General features: G+C 30.2%; 1 protein-coding gene across 2 annotated transcripts in view; it reads left to right on the top strand.

The window, feature by feature from the left end:
• LOC119601590 (gelsolin) overlaps positions 1-14,089 on the top strand; it is a 46,758-nt gene that overhangs the window by 16,254 nt on the left and 16,415 nt on the right. For both annotated transcript variants that reach the window (XM_037952602.1, XM_037952603.1), the window contains one exon: positions 8,152-8,335. In XM_037952602.1, the coding sequence (XP_037808530.1) occupies positions 8,152-8,335 (184 nt within the window). The remainder of the gene's footprint in view (positions 1-8,151; positions 8,336-14,089) is intronic.

Genomic DNA, 14,089 nt, shown 5'->3' with positions numbered 1-14,089 from the left:
ATTTTCTTTTAATTGGTCAATTAGTTTTGTAGATATGAACGATTGAAAATTGTTTGATCTTGGTGGGTTCAACCTTTACGTAATTTGATATTTTTACGTTGTCCAGTTGAAGAAATTTTGAAAAAAGGGAATGAACCGCGCTATTTTAATAATACCGAATATATAAAACTTAAAAAATTGTCAAATCGTGAATGCATATTCTAAAAAAAGTAATTAAACATGTTCCAAATTTGAGTATTTTAGATATTGGGTGAAAAATTATTGATTGGAAAATTATCGACTACTTTCAGTAATATTCATTGGATTTCTGTAACACGAAATCGTCTTAAAAGAAATATCATATAAAAATCATTTTTAGGTTTATATTTTTTTTGATAGGAGTTTCATGGTTTTTTACCAGTTTTGTAGCATTTTGGGGAGGAAATCGAATAAACTGTATTTATAAATATCATTCATAGCAAAGGCTTTAACTTTACATATGATATCGTTTATTATAATATTCAAAGATTCCATAATTAAGTGGTGTAAAAAATATGTAAATGTTTTTTGATATTTTAACATGTATTTCTAATTATAATTTGCTTGTTATCACAATTTTATCATTAAATTTGTCGATCATTATCTTGACATCTGGTCTCTTCTATTCTGACTCATTTAATGTAGATGAAAGATTGTTTTGTATGTATGTATTTTTTTGCTGTTGCTCATTATATGGAGTTTGAAAACAACAGTTTTTCTGTTTAGTTGTTGCCTTTTTTAGTTTAAATGATACAAAGGTTTTATTTGTTTACAAGTTTAACCATATTTGTAGAAAATATTAGCTAAAAATGGAATTATATTTAATATAATTATTATGTTGTACATAGAGTAGGTACAAAGTGAATGTTAAACCTATTATTAAAACAATTTATTATTTAAAAACGGTTTCATCGTAAACACTTGACAAATCACCTTTAAATAAATTAATATTCAAACTTAGTGGTTTTGATTATATTTAATGTATTTTATTTTTTAAGTATAGCTTATTTTTATAAAATAAGAAAAAAAAGTTAAACCACAACCATTTTTTCCTTAGTATTTGAATCATTTGCAATTTTTATGTCCTTTGTTTGATTGCAATCTATTTTAAATTGAAACATATTTAAAATAAATTATTTCCGCATTTCACGAATACATTTAAATTGAAGTGTATATTTTTATTTAGAATTTGTATGAGTACATATTGAGCTTTAATACACTTCTAATCGTGGATGGAGTTTTTGATTTAAACTCTCTTAATTCGGATTTATATTAAAAGAAAGCTCAATAGATTTTTTTTAACGATATAATCATTAGTAGAAGTAAAAGGAATGATTTGTTTAAAAGTTATTTAAAAAATAATAAAATGATATTATTATTTTATACTTAAATGTTTACTAAAGATGATTTTTTTATCCAAACGTTTTAAATTATTTTTTTTCACATAAAATTCAATTCTACAAAAATATCTGTTTTTTTCCTGTGAGTCAATCTATGATACTTTTAAGAAAAAATACATACATACATATGTAAAAATAAGCACTAATATGAACAAGTAAGAAAGTATAGTCGGGCGTGGCCGACCATATGATACCCTACACCAGTTATGAATATTAAATGTGATTTATTATACCCTACACCACTTTAGTGGGGAAGGTATATTGGATTTGTGCTGATGTTTGTAACATACAAAAATATTCGTCCTAGACCCACCTTAAAGTATACCAATCGGCTTAGAATCGTTTTCTGAGTCGATTAAGCTATGTCCGTCCGTCTGGCAGGCTGGCTGGCTGGCTGGCTGGCTGTCCATGTAAACCTTGTGCGCAAGGTACAGGTCGCAATTTTCAAGATAATTGGATGAAATTTGGCACGCACGTTTTATTTGACCCAAGGACGAAGCCTATTGAAAATGGTTGAAATCGGTCCATTATTTCACCTAGCCCCCATAGAACAGAACCCCCCGAAAAGGGCTTTTGAGCTCATAATTTTGTTAAATTTACAGATATATCGATAAAATGCGGCACAACTAAGTTTTATAGAAGTCTGGATGACCCTGCCAAATTTCATAAAGATCGGGCCCCATTTGACCCTAGCTCCCATACAAAATCCCCTTCAGAAAATTACTTGAATGTCCCAAATTAACTTATAAACACAAATATCGCGATGAAATTCAGCACAATAAAATATTATGTAAATATAAATATATTCATATATTCATATATCGGGCTTGCTCCATATTTGCCCCTAGCCCCCATATAAAGCCTCTTTCAGAAAATTAGTTTTTCATCCATAAATTGCTTAAATGTATCGGAATAAGGGAATATTGAAGATAAATGCTTTATTTTGAAAAATAAATCACATTTAATATTCATAACTGGTGTAGGGTATCATATGGTCGGCCACGCCCGACTATACTTTCTTACTTGTTTTTCATAATAAAGCATTTATCTTCAATATTCCCTTGTTCCGATACATTTAAGCAATTTATGGATGAAAAACTAATTTTCTGAAAGAGGCTTTATATGGGGGCTAGGGGCAAATATGGAGCAAGCCCGATATATGAATATATGAATATATTTATATTTACATAATATTTTATTGTGCTGAATTTCATCGCGATATTTGTGTTTATAAGTTAATTTGGGACATTCAAGTAATTTTCTGAAGGGGATTTTGTATGGGAGCTAGGGTCAAATGGGGCCCGATCTTTATGAAATTTGGCAGGGTCATCAAGAAAAACTTAGTTGTGCCGTATTTTATCGATATATCTGTATATTTAACATAATTATGAGCTCAGAAGCCCTTTTCGGGGGGTTCTGTTCTATGGGGGCTAGGTGAAACAATGGACCGATTTTAACCATTTTCAATAGGCTTCGTCCTTGGGTCAAATAAAACGTGCGTGCCAAATTTCATCCAATTATCTTGAAAATTGCGACCTGTAGCTTGCGCACAAGGTTTACATGGACAGCCAGCCATCCAGCCAGACGGACGGACGGACATAGCTTAATCGACTCAGAAAACGATTCTAAGCCGATTGGTATACTTTAAGGTGGGTCTAGGACGAATATTTTTGTATGTTACAAACATCAACACAAATCCAATATACCCTCCCCACTAAAGTGGTGTAGTGTATAAAAAGCACATACGCTCAATTTGTTTGCCTCTACAATAAACATTAAATAAATTTACCATTAATAATAAAATATAATTTAATAACATGTTATTTCAACAATATTTAATCAACATCTTTGTTAATGTTTTCATAAATGTTTGTTTGCACATTTTATGAAAAGAAGAAATAACAAAATGTAAGGCAACAAGAACAACTTAATCATCAACAATTATTCCATTTTGCAATGTATGCAAGAAAATTTTCTTAACCGCCTTTAAAAAAAAATTAAAGGAAAAGCTAAATTATTCTATCAACACCACGACCAGAACCAAAACTAACAATACAGCTCAACAGTCATAAGAAACATGAAAATGTTTATACAATATTCTCGTTGAGGAAAAATTGTGCTACAAATAGCTACTATTTGCCACATTGATTATTATTTGTTCACTTAATTTAAAAGTATATTTTCTAAACTCATTAGATACACTAATTAACTGCAATAAATTGTATGAGTTTTGTATACAACAACTTACAAACAAATACAAATACATACATATGTATGTAAATATGTACAAACAAACCTCATTTACAAGAGGTGTTGTATGATTCTATAAAGTATTTATACATATTATTTTGTATAAATAAATAGACAATTATTTATTATATTTGATGCTTCATTGACTACATAGATATTTTCTCATCAATACGCTTATTGACTTTTCGTTTTTTTAATTTTTAAATGCAGAGTATTTAAAGAATTAATTGAAACGTTAGGCGAAAAATTAAAAAAAAGTGAGATTGTTATATTCGGATACAGGGGAATGCTTCCCTGTAAACATAAGGGTGATACTTGAAATATATCTTAAGTCAATTATTGACCGAGCTCTTTTGAATTAACAAAATATTTATTTTTAAAAACAAAATATTTTTGTAAACCGTGAAAATATGTACATATATGGGCAGTAGGGTCAATTATAGACCGATTGTCATAAAATTTGATAGTAAGATTGCGGTTCGTGCAATACTTATTCGTTTCGAATTTCAACGCTCTACTTGTTAAGCGTTAAAATAATTTTCTTAAGCGGACCTTATATGGGGATAGGGTCAATTATGGACCGATCCACACAAAATTTGGTAGAGAGATTTTGGCTTGTTAGAGACTTATGAATGTAAAATTTCATTGCTATACTAGTATAAGCCAGAAATGAGCATTATATTCATTTTCTGAGGGGGACCTTGTATGGGGGGTATTGTCAATTATGCACCACGATCCACATACAATTGATGGATAGATTTTGAATTGCATGAAACTTATGTTTGTCGAATTTCATCGCTATATTTGAATTTTTAAGCCAGTAATGGGCATTATAGTCATTTTCTAAAGGTGAACTTATATGGGGGTAGGGTTAATTATGAACCGATCCACATAAAATTTGGTAGAGAGGTTTTCCATCGTCAGAAACTTGATTTTGTCAAATTTCTTTGCTATATCGAGGGACTATATTCAATAGTCTCTATCTAAAATAATACAAGTTTTCAGGAGAGCAAAAAAACTGTTTATTTCGCTAGTTCGTGAAGATTTTTTAATTTTTTCTTTTACAATATATTTTTACGACCATATTCTAAACCATTATATAAAAAGAATTTTAATTTTTGCATTATTTACAAAATTATTCACAAATTTATTTTCTACGAAAATGTTCATTCAACCAACAGATAGAGAGTTTTTCATGGAAACATAAAATTTTTATTTGAATTAAAATCAATAAATATTATATTTTATACAATTTAATGGAGGAAAAGAAACCAAATTGTTGAAAAGGCAACAGATTATAATGTTTTGGTCCAAAATCAATGTTATATGGTTAAACACGACAATAAAATTGATTTAATTTGTATCATAATGAGCGATATCTCAAAAACTATTAGACCGATTTTAAATATTTTGACGGATTTGTGTTCAGCATGTCCAAATTATTAAGAAGACTTGTTTTGCAACAGAAAATTATCCAAAGGGATCGAGTTTGAAGCAATTTTTGGATAAGATAGAAAGTTTTGCATTCAGAATTTTTCTTTTTTTAAGATAGAGAAATTTAAAAAATGCTATAAAATTGCCAAAAAATATTTTTTTTTTTCTTTGAAATTTATATCACTGATGCGCGATAGTTTGCTGAATATTTTGCCACCAAAATCTCATTTTCATAAAAATGAGAGATAGCGACTATTGAATATAGTCCCTCGATATTCTTATTTTTTCGCCAGTTATGAGTGTTAAAGTAATTTTCTAAAGGGGACATTATATGGAGGGTAGGGTCAATTATGAACCTATCCACATAAAATTTGGTAGAGAGGTTTTGGATCGCCAGAAACTTGATTATGTCAAATTTTTTTGCTATACTTTAATTTTTACGCCAGTTATGAGTATTAAAGTAATTTTCTGAAGAGGACCTTATAATGGACCGATCCACATACAATTTCGTAGAGATGTTTTGGCTCGTCAGAAACTTGCTTGTGTGAAATTTCATCGCTATATTTGTATTTTTTAGCTAGTAATGAGCGTTAAAGTAATTTTCTGAAGGGGACCTTATATCAATTATGGACCGCTCCACATAAAATTTGGTAGGGTGGTTTTGGCTTTCAGAAACTCACTTATGTGAAATTTCATCGCTATACTCGTATTGTGTAAGTACATACCTCCCCTTTTCTAAAGGGGACCTTATATGGAGGGTAGGGTCAATTATGAACCTATCCACATAAAATTTGGTAGAGAGGTTTTGGATCGCCAGAAACTTGATTATGTCAAATTTGTTTGCTATATTTTTATTTTTATGCCAGTTATGAGTGTTAAAGTAATTTTCTGAAGGGGAGCTTGTATGGGGGGTAGGGTCAATAATGGACCGATCCACATACAATTTCGTAGAGATGTTTTGGCTCGTCAGAAACTTACTTTTTAGCTAGTAATGAGCGTTAAAGTAATTTTCTGAAGGGGACCTTATATCAATTATGGACCGATCCACATAAAATTTGGTAGGGAGGTTTTGGCTTTCAGAAACTCACTTATGTGAAATTTCATCGCTAGACTCGTATTTTTAAGCCAGTAATGAGTGTTAAAGTAATTTTGTGAAGGGAACCTTATATGGGAGGGTAGGATCAATTATGGACCGATCCTCAAAAAATTTGACTGAGAGATTTTTTCTCATATGGAACTTATTTATATCGATTTTTTCCTTATACTCGAACATTTAATATAGATATGCCCGTTAAAACTCTTTTTCGGGTGTCCACTTGTATGGGGGCTATCCGAAAATGTTAACCGATATCGCCCATTTTCAATACCAAACAAACCTTAGAGAATATTTGTGGAAAATTTCAACCCTCTATATCATTCCGTTCGGACTCTACCTATGTTTTCAATAGACAGACAGATGAACAGACATAGCTTAATCGAATCAGAAAGTAATTCTGAGCCGATTGGTATACTTTAAGGTGTAGGACCATTATTTTCGGGTGTTACTAACATCAGCATAATCGCATAATAATTGTTTATGAATGAGGGGGTAAGCGTATTGTCTCCCTCTTTATAAGTACTTATTTAAATTGTTATTAGTAAGCGAGTGTGTAAGTACATATCTCCAATGTTGTCGCCGTGTTTAAATAAAGAATATGTAGTGAAAAGCGGCTTTATTTAGCTTTATAACTCTTTATTTTCAATGAAAGTTTTTGCTGGGATGTCCTAAAATTTTTAAGCTTTACAAATATTGTCAACTCTGATATAGCAATGAAAATAAGAATTTATTCTTTAAAACATTTTCTCAACAAATTGTGAAATTCAGTCTAATTAGGGGAAAACTTAATAATTTGTTTAAAGAAAGTTAAAAATAAACAATATTTATTTTCCCCTTTTTGAAAATAAAAATACAAATGTAAATTATTACATTTGTTTGTTTTTGCCCAAAAAAAAAAATGTTTTTTTTGCAATTTGTATTTTTTTGTGAAGGGATGTCTATAGAGTCATTAGTATTTCACACAACATATTTATAAAATATAAACAGATAAAGTACTTAGTGGTTTGTTAATATATACAAAATTCATATGTTTTTCTATCTAATAGAATAATTAAGCTTTTTGTGAAATAAATAAACAAATAGCATACTTATTGGGAAAAACTTAATGCCATTTGTTTAACGTACGTACTCGTCGTACTCATTAAAAACTTTTCGAAAATTATGTGAATTTATGAATGAACTAAAAGATCCAGTGGAGCGTAAATAGTTTATACATTTATTTTAATTAAGTTTAGGCGAATTTTTGTTTATTTGATTTTAATTATAAATTGCAGTTTTTTTCACTTTGTGTATTAGAATTCATATGTAGTAATATGTATGAGTAATCTGAAGTAGTTTGTGGGAATGGGGTTGAAATTTGTTAGCAATTTGTTAGAAAAATACTTGGAAAAGAATGTCGTAATTAAATTGTAGACGTTTGAAAACTTTTGTTAATAACTGTATATTTGAGAATATTTTTTTGTTATACATGTGATTATCGTTTTATATTTACAAAATATATGACGTTTTTTTTTATTTATAACAAAGTTTTTTTATTACTAACATTTATGACCAACATGGAAAAAAATCAATACTCGCCTAAATAGTAAAATAACAACGATATATAAAAACAGTTTAATTGTGACACTCAAAGAAGACACTAGTTTTTTATATTATAAAGTTCTACAAATAATTATCTTTTAAACTAAATAAAGCTGAATTTAACAAGCATATCGCAAAAATCGTAAATTAAAAAAGCCATTTATTTATTTTAAACTTATTTAATTTGCGTAAAAATTGTATTTAATTTTCGTTTTTATTGTTTTATCTTTCTATTTAAAAAAACTCAAACAAATAATAAAAATAAACAAAAACCCACGTTTAAAATCCTTGACTTTGGCATTGACTGATTCATTATTTTTTGGGGTTTGTGTTTGATATTTGGTGACGTCACGTTGTCTACAACTGTAACAGCTGTTTTGTTGTTCTACTGCTGGCAACTTTAAGTTCAGCCGGTACTATACAAAATCGTCCAGCATTTCCAACACAAACAAATCAATTGCAAAACACAGGCAGTAAATCAGCGGGAAGAAGAACTATGCATCCAGCTTTTGCAAATGCCGGTCGTACACCAGGTCTAGAAATCTGGAGAGTTGAGGTAAGTAAGAGAGAATGTTTTATCAAATATACCTTAGAAACTGGATATGATAAAATATATTTAAATGTAGACTTTATATCACTCACCATTATATAGCTACCATTAACTTGCAAGATTTTAATTCATATTTTTGTCATCATTTCTGAATTAAAGGAAATTTTAAGTTTTTTTTAAAACAATTATTTCCACATCCTTAAGTTTGTGTCCACAGAAAAATCAAATAAAAGGCAAAATTTAAAATAAAAACACACACACAAACACAGAAATAAAATCAACATTGAGGAAAAAACACAAAATTAAGTATTAATTATTTAAAAAACTGCAGTCAGTGAGCGAATGTGTATGAAAAAAGCGACCATGAGAAAATTATCGGAGAATAATCAAAAAAAAGGAGCGAAAAATAATCATATGCTTATTTATAAAAATTAACAGTATAAAATTAAAAACACTTTCATTGGGGATTTTATAATAAACAACAAGGATATTAAATAAATAAGATTTATACATACATACATACATACATACATGTATGTATAATGTATGTATGTATGTGTGCATACGAACAAACAATGGATACATTTGTTGTGTGTACTAGGGCTGCAAGTGGAAAGTGACAAAATGTACCAAAACTATGTTTATAAAAATTGTACCATTTAGTTGCCAAAATCTGAAATATAATACTGTAATGTTTGATCCATAATACCCCTTAGTTTTTAGAGGTTCGAAATCATTTGAACTCTTATAAATCTGATATTAAATAAATAATAAATATTTTTACATAATCCGGGACTTTTTGTGACATATCTAAATTTTTCTCGCAATTTTGAAGAGATTCGGTTAGGATCACTTTGTAACAAATACATGTGATTCTAGGACGATCTAGTCATGTCCGTCAGTTGAGAGCATTATAGGGTCCATACGGGAGGAGCTAAAATATTCTCCATTAAAAAGGTATGCTAAACGATTTTAACTAGCTCCCTTTCATGTGTGCTCCGAAATAATCAAAATTTGGAACATGTTGGTTTTATGTGCTGAAAAGTTGAATTGTAAAGTAATGGAGACATGTCATACCCACCAACTAAGATTATATGGATATTTCGATTTCATTATTCCGATTTTGTAATACATGAAATATTGATCGAAATATATTTTGGATCCTTAAGAGATTGTAAGATGATCTAGTCAAGTCTGTCCGTTTCTCCGTGTGCTTGATCGCCTGTCTATTGAAATTAGTATAGGGTCCGAAGGAGTTCACAAAAATATGCTCTATGCCCAAATTCCACCCAGTCCATTACAAGAAGTCCTAAAATTTCACTTTAAACTTTCATAAAAATATATATATGGGCAATTTCGTGTCAAGTGACCCTACTCAAGAAATCTATTTTGACGAAATTTGCACTAAGGTTAGTACTATTGGACTTTGAGGGGGTCAAAGTTGGACCTTTTGGTCATACAGGGTTTTATTCAAATGAGTGTAACTTTTCACATATTGGTTCTAGCAAAAATTGTCCAAAACAGTTCAGATAGCTATTTCTTCATTGTTTCAGAAAAAAAAAAAAATGTTTTATTTATTTTCAAAATGAAGCCTTTTTTTTGCTTAAAAGAAAACTTATACAATTTCCTTTAAGGGCTTTGTAGTCCCATAATACCCCCATAGAGCTGAAAATTTGTGTATGGCCTACTATCCCATAGTACTGACATTGGTGCAAATTTCATTCAAATCGGAAGACATCGATTTTAAAAATTAGGTCACTTGAAACGAAATTGCCCATATTTATATCTGATATTGAAATTCACATTAATTTTATTTTTTACCAAAAAGGTACCAAAATTTATGTCCTGATTAAAACTTATTCAAGCGTTTATATCAGACGTATAAAAGAATATTGTTTTGTTTTTCTCATGTTTTAAACACAAACAATTGTAAAAATACTTATACACACATTCATATAAAGTAAATATACATATGTAAGTAAAAATGTATGACTATTGATTGGATGTCAATCAACGCTACAAACAAACAAATATTTTCGTACCTACAAAGAGTGAGTCCTTGCATTTATGTATATATATATGTGTATAGGCGTGTATGTAGAAAACCATGACCATAATTGTTGTCAAAGTGTTGATGGTGATTACTATGACGATGATGATGATCATCATATTTTGCAACAAACGGTTGACATTTGTTTAAAGGCTTTTAAAATCCAGTCACATTTATGTCAATTACGTAGAGATTGTGCGAAGGACACAATACTTGAGCGTACTCACACATATAAATACATACACATGTATGTATAAAATGCATGTAGAAGTATAATGGAATGGACATATGGATGGATGAATGTATGATCAAGTATGAAATGCTACGAATATTTTGCATTTGTCGGCAAACAAATATTTAAATTCACATTAATTTATTTATACCTACCGACACTGCAGAGAGTTACAGATTTTCCACTGCAATTTATATTAACAAATTGTGACAGTTGAAGTTGTACTTTTTAATTTTAGTATTTTCAATATTTTTCTATAGTTTCTGTTCAGTTAAGTGGATGTGTTATTATTAATGGGTTGAAAGAAGAGTTCTTAAGTGATGGATTGTAAGTTATATACAGTACTACTATAGAATGTCAAATTCATCAAATATAAGCGAACTATGATAAAATTCCAAACTTTATACTTTTTTAATTGTTTTGTGAACACAACACCTTTTTCCTGCCCGTTATATTAAGCAACTTACATAAAAAAATTTAACAGACAATTTTATTGAAATTAAAGTTTAAAACCGTACTTCACCAAAAATCTGTCATTAAAATAATTATCTTAATTAAGGAGAGAAAAGAAAATATGCTATAACAAAAGTAGCCAAAACCAACACATGTTATTCCCTTAAAAAATGCCGCATTAAATAATAAAATAAATCTATAGACACAAGACTCTAGAATTAAATGGTTGCACATATACATTGCAGCGTGCAGGCAAACAAAAATATACAAATCCAGGAAACTACATCCTGTTCAGAACCACAATTGTAAATGGATGCAGTGAAACGCAAAAAACGCGTAAGTAAAAACGATTTACCCTTATAAGTGCAACTCAGTATTGCCAGTCGTTGCCGTGTTATGGCATTTTTGTGAAAAACTTCGCCTGTATAGAAACAGGTTAATTTGTAGTGATATTTGGGTAACCACCCATTTTATTAGCATCGGTACATCATCCTTATTTTATTCCTTCTTACGAAAAATCAGTTCATTATCATTAAAAACAAGTAAAGACCCAATATACCCTTCCCACTAAAGTGGTGTAGAGTATAGCAAGTAAGAAATTATAGTCGGGCGAGGCCTACACCTGTTACAAAATTAAAATGTGATTTAGTTTTCATAATAAAGCATTTAAGTTGAATTGTACCTTGTCTCAGATGTACTTAAGCCATTTATTGTTGAATAAAATTGTGGATATTTAAGTCAAATTTTGAAGGGGGCTTTGTATAGGGGGTATGAGAGACCCTATAATTATAAAATTAATGAGAATCATAAAGGCTAGTATAGAACTTGATTTTGCAGCTTTTTGTCGAGATATGAGTATATTAAACATAATTATGAACTTAAGAGCCTTATTCGGCGGGTTCAGTTGTATGGGGGCTAGGTGAAATAATGGACCGATGTTAACCATTTTAAATAGGCTTCGTCTCCGGTAACATAGAAGATCATGTGTCAAATTTCATTGAATTATCTTCAAAATTGCGACCTGTAGTTTGATTACAATGTTTACAAGCCGTATTCGTGGGTTCAGTTGTATGGGGGCTAGGTGAAATAACGGACCGATGTTAACCATTTTCAATAGGCTTCGTCTCCGATACTATAAAAGATCGTGTGTCAAATTTCATGGAATTATCTTCAAAATTGCGACCTGTAGTTTGATTACAAGCCCTATTCGGAGGTTCAGTTGTATGGGGGCTAGGTGAAATAATGGACCGATCTTAACCATTTTTAATAAACTTCGTCCCTGTGACAATAGAAGGTCATGTACCAAATTTCATTGAATTATCTTCAAAATTGCGACATGCTGTTTGATTACAATATTTACATGGACAGACGGACAGACAGACAGACAGACAGCGAGACAGACAGACAGACAGACAGACGGACGGACATAGCTAAATTGACTCAGAAAATGATTCTAAGCCGATTGGTATACTTTAAGGTGGGTATGGGGCCAATATTATTGTACGTTACAAACATCAGCACAAACCCAATATACCCTCCCCCTAAAGTGGTGTAGGGTATAACTATAGTCGGGCGTGGCGACCATATGATACCTTACAAGGTTACACGGACACATGGTTCTGAACCGACTGATATAATTTAAGATGGGTGTATGACAAATATTTTGGGTGTTACCTCTCCACTATAGTGTTGTAGGGTATACAAACTGGCATTTTGAAATAGAATTTATATGGAGGCTAGGGCAAAAATTGGGCCGATACTTATAAAATTTATTGGTGGGATTCGTCCTTGGACCAAAAGAGTCGTATATGTCAAATTTCATCAAATTGGGACCTGCGCACAAGGTTTAAATGGACACACAGACGGACAGATGGACGGACGAACTGACATAGCTTAATCGAAACAGAAAGTGATTCTGAGCCGATTGGTATACTTTAAGTTTGGTGTTGGATCAATATTTGTGGGTGTTACAGACATCAGCACAGACGCATAATACCCTCCTCACTATAGTGGTGTAGGGTATGATTATGCTATTAGAAGGTAATCACAGTTTTAAACTCTGTAGAGATCGCTCCTCATTTGACCTATTAAATGTTCTATTTTGAAAATTATTTTAAAGTTCATATTAATATCGATATTGATAAGTAATGCAATAAAATCAAAAAATCTGAAAGTAAATAACAAAACTGTCAATTCGTAAGGATCTAGTACATATGTATATAAAACCACCTTCCGATTTTGTATATACGAAATAACTTGGTTGATTTTAATTTCTACAAAACTTAGCATACATTTTTTTGAACGTAGAGAATAATAGGGATTTTTATTGATCAGTGTAAAATTTTCTGGCAACTATGCACTTACACCAGCATGCATCATCAGGAATAAGCAGATTATTTTTATCTGCACTACAGATTAATGCTATGTGACATTGGCAATGAATTTTTGTAAATATTTGTATGTCCTTAAAAAGGATTTTTTGAGAATTAAAAATTTAAAATTTAAAGCTGACTTGCTTTATACCAAACTTATTTAAATTTAATGATATTTAAGTGAAAACTATTTTAAGTTACATATGAATACAGTAGCCAATGGTTTTCTGGTAAATCATAGTAGTTTAAAAGTAAATTGCATTCGCTTGTAGCTACTTAATGCTAAAAGTAATAAGAATTGAAATAAAAAAAAATTTCAGAAAATTGTCGTCGACTGTTGGGAATGAAAGAAAAATTCAATTACCAATCTGCATATTGTAAGTAGTTTATCTTTAAAGTAGATACATTATTATTACATACATATGTATGTATATACATATACATACATATGTATGTATATACATATACATACATATAGTTTGGAATATACTTTTAAATTAAAAAAAGGTGTGTTAATTTCAATATAAAAACACGAAGCGCAAAGTAATGGCAAATTACACAGTCATACATACATATGTATACATTAGGGTTGCAAATTGATCAGAAATGCTCCTAAAAGAAAGCTTTTAAAAATTTACCTAAATTTAAAGATA

This window comes from Lucilia sericata, unplaced genomic scaffold (genome assembly GCF_015586225.1).
Source record: "Lucilia sericata isolate MDLA Ls3-8-SP2 unplaced genomic scaffold, ASM1558622v1 Contig000175F_arrow, whole genome shotgun sequence".
NCBI classification, from domain to species: domain Eukaryota; kingdom Metazoa; phylum Arthropoda; class Insecta; order Diptera; family Calliphoridae; genus Lucilia; species Lucilia sericata.
This window is presented reverse-complemented; position numbering and strand designations above follow the sequence as displayed.